We start from the raw sequence: 14,351 nt of genomic DNA, 5'->3' as shown, positions 1-14,351 counted from the left end.
GAAACCACTCTCTCACGTATCTAATAATGTGTCGCGTTTCGGTTTGTATTTGGAAGACTTCATACTCTTGATCATCAGTTTTTTCCTCTGCTCAAAAGCTTTTTTACATACTGTGTAGTCATACTTTAAATCAGAAACCCTTTCCAGAGAAAATTGTGTAAAATGTTTAATGTCTGTACTCTAGTGTTCTACGTTTCTGTTCGTGTCTTGAAGACACCTTCAAACCCAGCCTTGACTACTCCTCTAAGAACAGGATAAAAATCCTATTCTCTTTTCACAGAAGTTTCCTAAACTGTTGAAAATATGAATTGCTGTGGAATTTTCGGAAAAAAATACTAAGAAAGGGGGTAAATAATCTAACTTATCTGAACCGCCTTCTTCATTCTTTGTCAATGTAATAATTGATATAACCCAATCGGCAGCTTAAATGCAAGACACAAACCATATGCCATTCATTCGTAACAAACCTCCTGCAATTGGGTAGGTCCAATATCTATTAGATCGGTTTCTTCTACCTTAATTTTTGGTTTTGGCAGTTCCGCCTCGGTTTCTATCGGTTCCGACTTAATCGATACTGTCGGCTGCGAAACAGGAATTATTACAAGTGGCATTGTCGTCTTAGTGGACTTTTTAGGTCTTCCCCTTTTTTTGCGTTGCAACGGAATCAACAGTACATCACTCTTGGAATCCGTTGTTTCGGTTTCGGTTGTAGTTACAACTTTTCTCGGACGTCCTCGTTTCTTGGGCTGCGAAGCAGCTACCGGATCTTTTTTGCTCTGCTCTTCATTCTCAGGTGGGGCGGTAGGCGAGTTCTCCCTATCGGTTTGCTTAACCTTGACTTTGCGTCGCATCCGAAGCTTCTTCGAAATAAATTCCTTCAAATGACGCTCCGCTCTGCGGTGGCACTTGGTGTGGTTAGCTAGACTTTGCGTTTGCGAGAAGGTTTTGTCGCAGAAGGCGCATTTGTACGCCTTTTCATTCCGGTGAACTTCTCGGTGAGCTTTCAGCTCTTCGGGCAGTGCGAACCGTTGCGGACAGTGCAGGCACGCGTAGATGCCATCGCGCATGTGCATTAGCTCGACGTGCCGTTTGAGGTTGCAAACTTGCGAGAAAGTTTTGCTGCAGATTTCACACCTAAAGTGACAATATTATGTGTTGGGTCCATGCAAAAAATAACTGGGTAAGTGATTAACTTACATAGAATGCTCCTCAACCTTGTGAGCGCGAATGTGTTTGCGCAAGCGGGCGTGAGTGTGGAATTTTTTCGGACAAACATTGCAATCGTACCTTCTTTCGCCATGCGTCAGCCAGTGATTACTGAGCTTTCCTTTGGAGTGGTAAACGGCATTGCAAAGCGCACACACGTACGTCTTTTCCACGCGCTCAACCGCGTGTTCGGCTCGGAAGTGAGCTCGCTTTTCCTTAAGATAGGCGAAGCTCATATCGCACACCTGACACTTGAACCGTTTTTCTTTGTGAACAAGCATGTGTCCTACAATAGTAATAAGCTTTGATTAACGTGGACCATGGCAGTTTCGTTGCAGTTTGCTTACTCAGTAAATCCTTTTTCTGAGGATAGGTTTTATCGCATAAGTCACATCCGTACGGTCGATCTTTGGAGTGAACTTGCTTTATGTGTTTTGCTAAGTTGCCACTTTCACTGAAAGTTTTTTCTAAAATGATTTATAAAATTAGTGTTAGAAAATAGGGGGTTTTCAGCGAAACAAACCACAAACGTCGCATTTGTATTGTTTTTCCTTTGCATGCGTGCGCAGGTGGCGTAACAGTCGCCAGTGGTCTATGAAGGTTTTGTGACATTCTTCGCACTCAGGAAGTTTTGATTTGCCATGCTTTTCTAACCGGTGTTTGTTGAGATCCCAGGGCTGAAATATCACATTGAATGTTAGATTAGAAATTTGGAAGAACGCAACAACAATACAGTACCTTGAAAAACCGCTCGGAACAAGAGTCACAGTCTAGCTGTTCACCGTGTGTTACTTTATGCTGAAGTAAATTACCGGACTTACGAAATCGTTTACCGCACAGGTCGCACACATGACGGTGCTCTTTTTTGAACGATTCTAAAGTTATCACAGGGTTCTTGTCGCCCCTGGGTTCTCTGATGGGCATCGGGTTCGGGACATTACGCAGCGTGTCCAATAGAGCGGCACTTAGCTCGTCAGCCTCGCCGATTGGCTCCTGCTTGACGATCCCAGGCGAGGCAGTGTCTATTGAATTACCGGAGACGGTGCATTCCATGCTCGCTGGAAGGAGAGGAAACAATTGTTCAGGCTATCCGATGGCTTCAGTCTAATTCAGATTGTTTCTAGTCTTATGCAACTCTTCATATTTTTATTTTAAAAGACTGAACAAAATGAAAATTCAACTGGCAAAAAAAATTAACTTAAAATAATACAGCAATCTTTTCATTGAATATCTCTCCTAATTTTATGAGTTTTAATAGAATATTGATTTTTTATAAATGTGATAATTCGTTATTCCATTACTTATTTGTCGCAAAATAGGACAAAAGATTACAGCCAAGAAATTCGAAAAAATAATTTAATTTCAAGTTTCCTTGAATCAAAACCGCAAAATGTACCTAGTTATAAGTACTTTATTACTTACTTTATTCGATTAATAAAAACTTTTATCTTTAACTTATATCTAAAAGTCGTAAAATCAGAAAGCATAGGTGCAAGTTCTTGCTGTGTAGATTTTATATATAATACTTGTTTTGATTAGTTAAGAGTCTTAATTATCAATAAATTGATGTGTATAATCCGTCTTAAAATCTTCTTTTGCAGATATCATTGCGATCAATTAAAAAAGAGTTTGGCTGAATCTGATCAACATTCATCACGTATTTAATTTCATACTTGAAATGTTTACCACAGTATGATTAACAAATGCGTAATTCTATAATAAAAGTTAAAAATAACTTACCACACAATAGGCAAAATTACAAATCCTGAAGAAAACAATCTGTATAATTTACGAAACGTCAACTAAACCACTTTGACAGCTAGAAAATATATCGTCGATATCTTCGCCGGTTTGATTTCAAAACTCTCATCGCATTACGAAGAAAATCATCGCACGGATCTATAGGCAGTTTTACAGCAGGACAAGCGAAATAGCAAACTACTGCCACCGACCCTCATTTAAAACTGGACATAAAGAACGTAAAAACGCCATAGGAGCGAACAGTTTAGCCTTACCATTGGAGAACCACTACATCGACTTCTCTGCTTCCTCTTCCTGCTGCTCGGCGACGTCTGCGACTGCGGCTGATGTTTGTTTTGGTTTGCTTCGGCCTTCTCGTTTCGTTTACAGAGGCAGCAAAGCAGCAGTTCAGTTCAGTTCTCAAGCTTTTTTTCACGCATGAAAATTGCAAACATTCGCTCGTCTGCTCTTCTTGTGTACATACCAGGGAAAAGTCGGAAAAATCGATCGGTCGGTCGGTTAGTGTGAAAACGTCACCCACAGAGACGGCAGGCCAGGATATGTGAGAGCGATATAATAGGGAGTGCAAAATTCGATCCAGGAAGAAAAGCTGCTGGTAGCAGGAAACAGGAAGCAGGATTTTTCTTCTGTTTTCAATTGCGATTGTCCAATGGACAAAGTTGTAGGAAAAGTTATGACCGTGTTAAGTATCTGCTAGAGGAAATTCACTGCTATTAAATATAGTTATAAAGGATTGACAAAGCGGTTGGGCGAAACAGCAATCGATTACCTAGTGAGTGCCTGCCCTGCTGTGTACGGATGTTGATTGCGGTAGAAAATGAATATTGTTACTGCGAACGGGGTGGCAACTGTTCTCCCTGAAGCCAGATCGACTGGAACTAGGTAAACAGCTGCTATCCGATGACCACGATTACGTTACGAAACGGCTTCAGCGCTCCAGCACATCATCATAAAGTGAGTGTAAATTTCTTTTAGCTTCCTGCGCTCGCTGCAAAACAGCAGTGAAAATATTTTTATTTATATTTTGCATATTTCGTACCGATCAATCATAGAAGAGAGAGGGTGTTTTTTTATATATGCGGCATACGGCAGCAAACTCCCTCAAGTTGTTCTAATAATAGCGATTGCACGAAGGAAACAGCCAGTTCAAGTATGTATCCGTTTTCCTGAAAACGGCCATGTAGGAGATTTTCCGCTTGCTTCAGACCGTGGCAAGCCAGATTTGTAGCTGGCTGTCGTCGGCTGTGATTGACACAGAAAACGCCCCTGACGGGTGGACGGGCGGTCTGCTGCCAGGTATCTAACTGGAACAGGTAAAACACAAGTGCAACGCCGGACGTTGGGTTTTACGGGTACAGTTGGCATAAATGGCAGTCGGTATTGTTGTGCAAATCCGATTTGATAAGTTTCATACATTATTCACGGTTTCGGTTTCAGTCCCCATTTTGGCAAGGGACGGCTCTGTTCGTTCGCTCGTGCATCATTGATTTATTCATGCTGCTGTAATCCAACACGCACAGTATTGTATGTAGCAGAGAAAAAAGACCATCGAGTAAGGAATATACGTAGGCTGATGAGGCCGTTGGGACAGCAGACGGCAGTAATTACGATGGAATATACGAAAATGTGATGTTACCACGAACAAACGACGTTTCCATCAAGACACTTAATCTAGCTGCATACAAATCGAAAAGCAATTCTTATCATGACATTCCTTTACTCGGGAAATAGAGTGCCGGTAAAATAATTTGAAGCTATTAATCATCGTTTGCTTGCTTCGGCTTGTGTGACATCATTACTCACTCCGTACGCTTTATTGAAGTTGGCAGCAAAATATATTTTGCTCGTACTTGTAAATCACCGATTACTATTTTATCTTTATACCTACAATGCAATTTTATCGCAAGAATCAGTTTTATTCGAGTGCACTTTCGAATTGTTTGAAAAATTAATTACGCGTCTAGTGCTAATACTGACGGACCTTTGCAAAAATTGATTATTTTTATTATTTTGACATTTTTCTTCATGATTTTTACATTAGAAATGTTATTCTCGTTAAATATTCTATTTAAAACTAGAATCTGATTCTGTCGTTTTTGAGAAGAGATGGTAATCAAAATATGGGGTAAAGATAATATACCCCAGACAAATAAACCTTAACCATTGTGATACTGCACAGTAAATATTGTTGAAATCGAGATCGAAAACAATCATCGTTAAGTCATACCGAGTTGCTTGAAATAATGATGGTTAGATTGTGACCGGATGACCAAGTGTCTTATATAAGAAGTGCTTTAAAACTCGACAACTGGATAGTTTAGTCTCCAATCCCTTGCACGCCATGTGGCTATAAGATGTAGTTTAGATTTCGGTGAACCGGCGAGATTTCATCTAGAATCGGAGTGAATATGACTACTTTCAACCTGTTCAGTTAGCAGCCATCATCACTTGATCAGAAAGCATCCACCATCTCGTTAAACGAAACCCCTTTATGAAGTTTGAGCACAAGTGCCACTTCGTTTTTGCGCATCCTAGGACGTTTGGTGTTAGACCTTTTGCGCTCGTATTTGGCGGCACAGTTTCCGTCGATTGTTGCTGCTTGCTCTGCTCGAGAAGTTGCGGTCGACAGAACGAAGGGTCAGTTTCCTGGCATCTTTCTGGTGTGATTCCCTCACTGCGGTACACTTATGCTACCATTTTTGTGCATTGGAGAGCCAACATGAGACGGCATTATTGGCCCATTGTCGTCTGATCGCGTTGTCTGTTCGGAAAGATTGTACGTATGACTCTCTACTTTCCCATTTAGTGAAATCAGGATCAGTGACGAGACTGAAGGTCCTCCATCAATGAGTCGCTGTCGAGGTTGAAGCTATCTTCTAGAAGATGGTAGCGGCTATCAGCGCGATAGACCCCCGTTTCCAGAGAGGGACCCGCAGCTCCCCGTTTTCGCTCAACGCTCATCTACGCCATGGCGATCCATGACACGTTCAAGGTCCGCTTTGTTTGAGCCAATCATCGAGTTTAGGCTTTTCTCAAGTGTTGTTGAGGAGGGTTGAGCGCTGTAGAAACTCTCTTTCTCCAGCAGGTTTACAGCATCTGTTAGCGTGTGTCATTGGACTGCAGAAAGGTTTTTAACCCGTGTTCTAGATTTGGTCACGATTATTCTTTCTTTTATTGGTTCCCATACTTCATCGGGGCATGTGTTGCTGGGCTTAGTGGAAATCCAACTCTTTGTATGCCAGAGTAAAACAAGACTTGCACGGTAGATATCTTGTGTTCACCAGCACGCGGTCAGCGGGCCTCGCTCAGAGCAGGAATTTCAAGCTTCAGGCGGCTTGCTTCACTTACAAGTTGAGCCATTTCATGTTCCGATTCGTCTCCGTGTGTAGCGGCCTTCCCGTTGACTAACGACTAAAAAGTCTGGCAACGGGGTTCTTTAACATGCTGTCCGATTGGAATGCAATTGACCTATTTAGGTGTATTTCCACCGAATAGCATGAAGTAAATTGAATGATGAAACTTTTTGTTATATGGCGAGGTGTACGCCCGACGTGTATTTCGCCGATTCGAATTAAATAATAAAAATGATGAAACTTTTTCATTATATGGCGCGGTTAACGCCCGCTGGCAATATTGACGTACTTTTGCATGCCATCCAGTACACGGTTTTGTTCGCGTTCGTAAAACGTGATCGTGAAGTCAATCGCACTCACTAAATGTTTACAAATATTATGAATACGCGAAAGGGAAGATCGACCGCCGCGGGGCAGAATGACATAAATGGCTAGGAGAAGTCGTGTTGGAACTTAGAGTACGGTAGAATTAAGAAAAAGAATTAACCTGTAACAACAATTGATAATATACGGGATCTTATGTTTTTGGCAGACGGTCCATATGGTCGATTGTCTGTCCTACGTAATATTGTTTTATTCCTTAGATTTGGATGAAGAAGCCCACTACGGGGTACTTCATCGTGTGGTGACAGCGGTGGGAACCGACCCCGCCTTTGCATTTAATACCATCGATACCATCGCCCGGCACGGTACAATCTGGAACGACTCAAGTTACCTAAGGTAACTACTAAGTACGCGCAATGCCTTGAGGTTGCGCTGCCGAGTGAGGGAGAACTAAACGAAGCCCCTCTCGAGGACTACTGGCATAGCGTTAAAGCAGCCATCAACGGCACAGCGGAAGGTTCCATTGGGTTTGCTGAGAGGAGTCGACGTAACGGCTGGTTCGACGAGGAATGCCAGAGGATGTTAGATGAGAATGCAGCGCGGGTGTCGATGTTGCAGCATGCGATGCGTCAAAACGTGGAACGATATAGACCAGTGATGGCCAAACTGCGGCCCACGGGTCGCATGTGGCCCTTCGAGATAATCCATGCGGCCCGCGGACTGATCCGAAAGATGGCGGACTTATGAAAAAAAAAATTTCATGACATAAGAGCAGTGCTTGAAAAGGGATAGCAAATTGAATGTGACTGCCGTGAATGCGAACTTTCCACATTCAAACTCCGCTTTGTAAACGATCGTTTGACTGTTTTTTGAATCTAGTCAATCTGCCGCTTGCGCTGCTGCCGTCTTACAATTTATGCGGCATCTCAGCAAAAGCAAACAGTCAATCTCCCGTTTTGCTTTGCGCTTTGAGAATATAAACTGCAAACTGACTGGAAGCATACGGTGACGTATTTTTTCGTTTCTCTTTTTGTCTCCGAATCGGCTACTCATAGTAATAGTTTGTCACCCGGACGTCGGTCCGACGCAAGCAAAATATTCGTTTGTGTTGGACGGAGCCCGACCGACTTCTTCCATGCACATGTAGTGGTTGTTTTTTTGTAGTATTGAATCATACGATTGTGCGGTTGCTTTTCGTTAGCGTGGTGATTGCCAGTCATTTGACTGTTTTGCAGTCATTCGCTGCTCCAAACGGTAAAGGCAACTTGATCGAAACGAAAATGTTAAAAAGCTTTAGAACCGGTTCGTTCTACTGCGTGCAATCGGCGTTTGACTGAGCAAACTGCCAGTTGTGTTATGCATAGCGTTCGTATTCCACCACTAAACGGACGGTGTGAACTTGAATGCGCGTTGGTATGACTGCGGTAGAAAGGATCGGTGGAACAGCTGTATCGTTTTCAGGAAACGCATAAATTCTACAAAAAACTGAACGTATCCCGCAAAGGTTTTGTGCCGCGAGCCGAAACATGTCGAAATAAAAATGGAGGGATCTTATCGGATGAACCGGGATGAATCGGAGGTGATCAAAAGGTGGAAGTAGCAGTACAATGAGCACCTGAATGGCTCGGAGACGGAATATCAAGACACCAGGGAGAATGACTACATCAGTACTGTTTCAGCTGGAAGTTGAACTGTTTTATCATCGCAATATTATCGACATTCATCTTGCTTGTGCAACATCGATAATCATACTTCTGCATTATCGACATTTGTTTACATCCACCAGAGCGACATTTGTCCTGTTTAATCAACGTGCCTTTCTTCTGCTTTACCGATGCGACATTTTTACTGCACCCGCTTAGTCGACAACGATCCAGCTGGAACTTTATCTGCGCAGCCGTTTTTGTTCCAATGTGAATTTGCCCCATTTAATGGAATTTAATTATGTACATCATAATGTATTTCCAGAATTCGCTTGTGCGACTTGTGCACTTTAGGTTAAGACAGCCCTCCTTGTACGTTAGAGTTTAAGTTTGAAGTGAAATATACCGCGTTTATATTCGATAACCATGCTTTAGGCCATTCTGATCTGTTCAGAAGATTGTAGGAATAAAATTTTAAAAATCTTCGATGTTATGTTTTTGTTTTCTTGGAATTTTTCACAAAAGCTCAATGTAGGTACAAGGGGAAAACTTCTGCCTGCCTTCTGCAATTTCTGCCTGGGCGTGGTTGCTCCAGTAATATTCGAACTGGTTTTGATACATTTCACCACGATAGAGTGCAGCAGTTGTTAAAACTGAAGAAACGTCGAAACACCTGTGCCTAGTTTGCTCTGCATTCGGAGCAGTGCAAAAGAAGCTACCCGCCCCCATACCCGTCCTCAATACAGAAAACAGTATGAGGTAGTCGAACAAATACAGCAAACTATAGAAACATCAACTAGACGACATGACTTACCTGGCGTAAACCGAGACTGAAAGTCAGGTTGGTGACAGCCCTTACAGTTTACCTTCGTCAGGCGACTTGTACTGATAATCATGTTCTACTTTGCTTAAATTAAACTAAGATTTAGTTTTTAATCATCCTAAAATTTATCATTCTCCAATTGCAGACAAGATTCTTTCTTGTAATGATGCGTCTAAACCTGAAGTTTCTGCTGATATGTCTGTGCTTCGCCGTGTTTCTGATCACGTTCACACTGTGGACGAACTGCGGCGGGGATCTGCCGTTCGCCCGTGGTCTCGTTCCCAAGTGGAGCCATCGATACGAGAATGGTTGGTACCGTGCCATGGCCAAAAAAATATCGGAAATAACCGTCGTTTTTGATTACAGATAACCAGCTAGAGCTCACGGAGGAAATCGATTGTGTCATCAATCAGGAGTATACGATCGGCTGCCGGCGCGAAGGTGATGAAGTGTACCTGCCATTCTCGTTTCTAAGCAAGTACTTCGAGGTGTACGGTTCGCTTAACTCGGTGGATGGAGTGAAACGATTCGATTGGTCGCACAGCTATGGGAAGGTCAATCAGCCCAAGGGCCGATACGACCCGAAGGGTATTTTTATGTACTTCGAAAATTACAACGTTGAAATGAGGGACCGGGTGAAGTGTATCAGTGCCGTGGAAGGTGTTCCCATTTCGACCCAGTGGGAGAGCCAAGGTTACTACTATGCAACGCAGATTGCACAGTTCGGACTGTCACATTATAGTAAGAATTTGACGGAACCGGAACCGAGACGAAAGATACTGGAGGATGGTGACAAAGAGTTGGCCGAGTGGAGAGTTCCGAGGAATAGCTCGCTGAGCAGGTCGTACGTGAAGGATAAGGATACGACGGTGGTGCATTTTTCGACCGGTAAACACTTTGATAGTGCAGTTACGCTCCCGATGGACCACGTGTTGGATTTGGTGCTAAGCGTGAACCTGCTGTTGCGACCGAATTCCAGTTTTACGGTTACGTTGCAAAATCGGGAAACGCAAAAGTTGTACAATGTTATATATATTTTGGCCGATCTGATGATCAGCGTGCAGGATGACAATATCTACTACGGTATTGGGCAAAACAATACGTCAAGCTGGCGGAGGCTGACCCGGGATCTGTTTGTGGATTTACAGAAGGGTCTTCCGCAGTATATTAATACGGAGAAACGGCGCAAAATGCGCCGAACGGAACTGAAGGTAGTGGAGATTTCATTTCTTGGAAATGGTAGCTTTGATAATTTGACGCTGTCGACCAGCGAACATATTAGTCATTTTTACGATGCCGCTGAGTGGTTTATACGTCATCAAGATCCGACTACCGGCGGGTGGCCTATTCCTGTGCGGCGAAAGCTAGGCGTTGGTTTTGGCGAGCTGTCACGCGGATGGTACTCAGCGATGTCGCAAGGTCATGCTATTTCACTGCTAGCCAGAGCATACTATCATTCGCAGGGTGATGGACGGTATCTGAAGGCAGCACTGGATGGGCTGAAACTATTTCGGATACCTTCCTACCAGGGTGGAGTACTGGCGACTTTCCTCGGGAAATATGCCTGGTATGAGGAGTATCCGACCACTCCGCCGTCGTTTGTGCTCAACGGATTCATCTACTCGCTGCTGGGGTTGTACGATCTGAATTCGACAGCGCCGGCTAACCTTTCGCACGAAGCAGCCGCCCTGCTGGGCCAGGGCATGATTTCGCTGAAAAAGATGCTGCTGCTGTTCGATACCGGATCCGGTACCAGTTACGATTTGAGGCACTTCACTTTGGGTGAGTTGATTTAGCTTTGACTAGATATCACAATTTTATAACTCAAATTACATTGTCGCAGGCATTGCACCAAACCTGGCCCGATGGGACTATCACGCGACACACGTCAATCAGCTTCTGCTGTTGGCCACCATCGATTCGGATCCGCTGATTTCGCAGACGGCTGAACGGTGGAAAAACTACATGCTCGGAAAGCGAGCTCAACATAATTAGCTCAGCCCAAGTAAGTACTTAACACCGAGTCAATGTGTCGGTCAAACAAAAAATCGTAAGCAAACAAATGGCTCTTCCTCTTCCTTCTAATGCCTTACACAACCACACACAGACACATACACACAAACATACACTACGCGCCGGCGTGCGCGGGGTATAAAATGTCGACTTAGGAATAACAACATTTGATAAGTTGCAGGATTTTAAACTCTCTACCGAGTGTTCTCAGCCACATAAACACATTGTGAATAATAATAATCAAGTGAAGTTTTAACAAACGATCAACTTTAAAGACAAATGTAAGACGAAGACGAACGCCTTTTTCTTCTTGTGTTTTACCCGATAGTAATCAGTAGGAGAACCTCCAGCGTTCTGAACCATTACAAAACAAAAGAACCATTGGAAAAATCGATAGATGTTATCCGAAGTAAACACTGTCTAATTGTGTACAAACTGGAATAACTACATTTTCAAACGAATACACAATACACCGTCGTAATGTAGTAGATTCACAGATAGTAGCATGATAGTAGTTAGCCTATACACGGTCGTGGTTTTATAGAGTATTAGACTAGAAAATAAAAAAAAACTGGAAATGATAGTGATTGTGATTGTTACTGTTGCCGATATTCTTAAAAGGCATCTTCTGTAGTAGACTTCGATCAGTTTTGGTAACTACTATGGAATAGGTTTGAGGTCGAACATCCTGAATCTAGGCTAACTAATACGGCGAACCCCTGCTAGGTAGCTGTTTTATAACAAAAGACCACTAAGAGACTTACTTTCTTGCCGTCGGTTGAAGGAGCTAATTCGTTAATTTATTTTTGCTAAACGTAATGCTAAACCAATGCAAGGCTACGAACGGTAGTCAACCAACACATCTGACGCCTACGTTATCAGTTATTGGCCGTCTCCGGAAACCGTCTCCTGTTAAGCATATCATAATTTATTAACCAGTCTGTTTTTTGATAAAGTGCAACTTTTCTAGATATAAGTTTGTTTTGAGCTTAAGCAGTCTAATTTAAATCTGTAACTATTAAGCCTAAAGAAAAGACCTTGCTGCGAAATAAAATTGTTTATAACCCGTTTATGATGCGAACCACACCACTTTAGAGAGCTTGTAATAAAATAAATGCAGAATAATAATTCTGAGTTATAAAAAAATCACACATATATTTATAAAATATGGCACAAAAAGTAAGAATTGTTCGTCAAGGCACTGATGGAACGAAACAGTTGTGAGAAGAAGTACGCTAACCGTTAGGGCTCGAGTGAATTGGTGTATGTAGTAGGAAAGTGTAGCGAATTTTCTATAATTAAATTAGGTTATACCGTAAGGTTGCAGGAAATAGGAAACATAAATTTTAAACTATGTTTACCATCTGATTTGTTCGTTGATTTTCACTACACTAGCTATACGGAATATTCACAGTAAAAAAAGTTCCTTCAAAAAAGTCCAATTGTATCCAACCATTCCTTAGAAAGTACAGTAAAGGACTAATGAAGGAAATGTCTATTGCTACTATTATACTGTATTTATAGAAAACAAGGCAAGCTTTCTCACTCGAACAAGCGGTCCTAATTGCAAGTTTCACTACACGTTGTAATTGAATTGTACTCAACAAAACGTAGAGAGTGACACTCGAATTAGGGACCAACCCACAAAATCTAAAAGACTGTCGAAAACTACGAACTACGTTCTACCCATAAAACTACGGTTAAAAAAATAACAATTATCTAAATTTGAATTTTCTTTCAGTTAAACTGATTCTGTAGTCTGAGTAGAGAACGTAGGAAGTTTGTTTTTTTCTTTCGCTATGTTGGAACTGTAACAAATCTGTTGTAGCGTGTTATATCGGAGGACAATAAAACTCTCTTAAACAATACTGATTGTAGAACTTAGTAAGAATGTGTCGAAAATATCCTTTTCTAAATAAAAAGAACCCGAAAATAAGCTGACTAAAACGGCACTTTTCGAGATTTCTTACGTTCAGTAGATTTCGTGAAGAACGCCTATATTATAGTGAACGGAAATTGCACAGTAGCTCATTGCTTATTACCAATACAGCAAGACAAATGGAAAAATAAGAAGAATGGCAGCACAGAATCATTAAACTTAAAATATGCAATAATATAACAACGTGCACATTTCACAAATTACGCCCACTCCTCTGAAAAAAAAACATAAAAAATAGGTACTTAAAGATAGCCAATGCTCTTCAAAAACATACAAATTAGTCATAGAAAACCATACAGTTATTGATTATTTCGCGGTTTCAAACAGCAATTTCGCGCCATCAAATCGAATCAGTAAATCGAATCAGTTCTTCCTAGGAAAGCTTTTTCACACCACCCCAAACCATACTGCTAGTAAATCCGTAAATCTGTAAACCTAAGTTGAGCATCATCCTGTGAGAACATCTCGATCCACCTCACCTTGCGGAACATCAAAACCAAATGCGGTTTTGTGATGTTTATCTGAAAAAACAACTACACAACATTGCGGCTGTCTGTCTGGGTTCCTAGAGGATGCTGAACGAACACTCGAAGAAATGCCGAAACCGATTTCCAGATCAACCGAACATAGTCAATTGTAAACTAGGCTAGTATTAGTAGGAACGGACACTTTTTTGAAAGCAAGAAAAAAAATTAAGAAAAAAAATAAAACCACGATTTCTAAACAATCAAAGCAAAGTTTGTAACTATATAACATATGACCACTACTACAACAGACAGTAATATCTATACTTAGACTAATTTGTATTGAAATGTATGATTGAATATTAGGAGGGGAAAAAAGCGGTCAAATAGACACTTACAAAAGCTGGAACGAAACAACCAATGAGCAGTGAACCCAAAATGTTCAAATCACTACCAAATTCATGAACACATGTCAATACCCATACAAAGATGAAATAATAAAAAAAATGTAATAACACAAATACATTTTTTGGGTTGTCCCAAATATGCCGAAATACGACATCTATCAATTCTTACTCAGTTTTAACTCTTAAGTGTTTAAGGCGAGGCATTGCGAGGCAGTACTCGATATTGGGGCGGTCTAATTAATCCCAAGATTGTACAAAGACACTTTGCTTCGAGGTCCGTCGTCCAGTTTATGTTGACATTCAATCATCAAGTATGGCACGTATCAGCCTAATCGGTTTCGTTGAAAAGCTATAGTTTTTCCGAAACACGCAACAAATGCATCACTCGATCCAATGTAGCTCTGATGAGTCGCGTCAG

The 14,351-nt window shown here is 41.7% G+C and overlaps 2 protein-coding genes across 2 annotated transcripts; one reads left to right on the top strand and one right to left on the bottom strand.

Annotated features, from left to right (window-relative positions):
* Nucleotides 1–422: 422 nt before the first annotated feature.
* Nucleotides 423–2,259, bottom strand: LOC128736545 (zinc finger protein 184-like). The gene is made up of 5 exons (XM_053831029.1): nt 1,945–2,259; nt 1,730–1,883; nt 1,554–1,673; nt 1,198–1,492; nt 423–1,134 (listed from the first exon to the last, which is right to left on the bottom strand). Exons 1-5 carry the CDS (start codon nt 2,257–2,259, stop codon nt 453–455), a joined length of 1,566 nt encoding a protein of 521 aa, XP_053687004.1. The 3' UTR covers nt 423–452.
* A 975-nt stretch (nt 2,260–3,234) lies between these two features.
* Nucleotides 3,235–14,036, top strand: LOC128738005 (D-glucuronyl C5-epimerase B). Its single transcript, XM_053832804.1, has 4 exons — nt 3,235–3,921; nt 9,256–9,418; nt 9,477–10,892; nt 10,954–14,036. The coding sequence occupies exons 1-4, from the start codon at nt 3,868–3,870 to the stop codon at nt 11,103–11,105; spliced, it is 1,785 nt and encodes a 594-aa protein (XP_053688779.1). The 5' UTR covers nt 3,235–3,867; the 3' UTR covers nt 11,106–14,036.
* The last annotated feature ends 315 nt before the right edge of the window (nt 14,037–14,351 follow it).

This window comes from Sabethes cyaneus, chromosome 2 (assembly GCF_943734655.1).
Source record: "Sabethes cyaneus chromosome 2, idSabCyanKW18_F2, whole genome shotgun sequence".
In the NCBI taxonomy this organism is placed as follows: Eukaryota; Metazoa; Arthropoda; class Insecta; order Diptera; family Culicidae; genus Sabethes; species Sabethes cyaneus.
The sequence above is the reverse complement of the archived record's forward strand: the minus strand, read 5'-3'. Positions and strand labels throughout refer to the sequence as shown.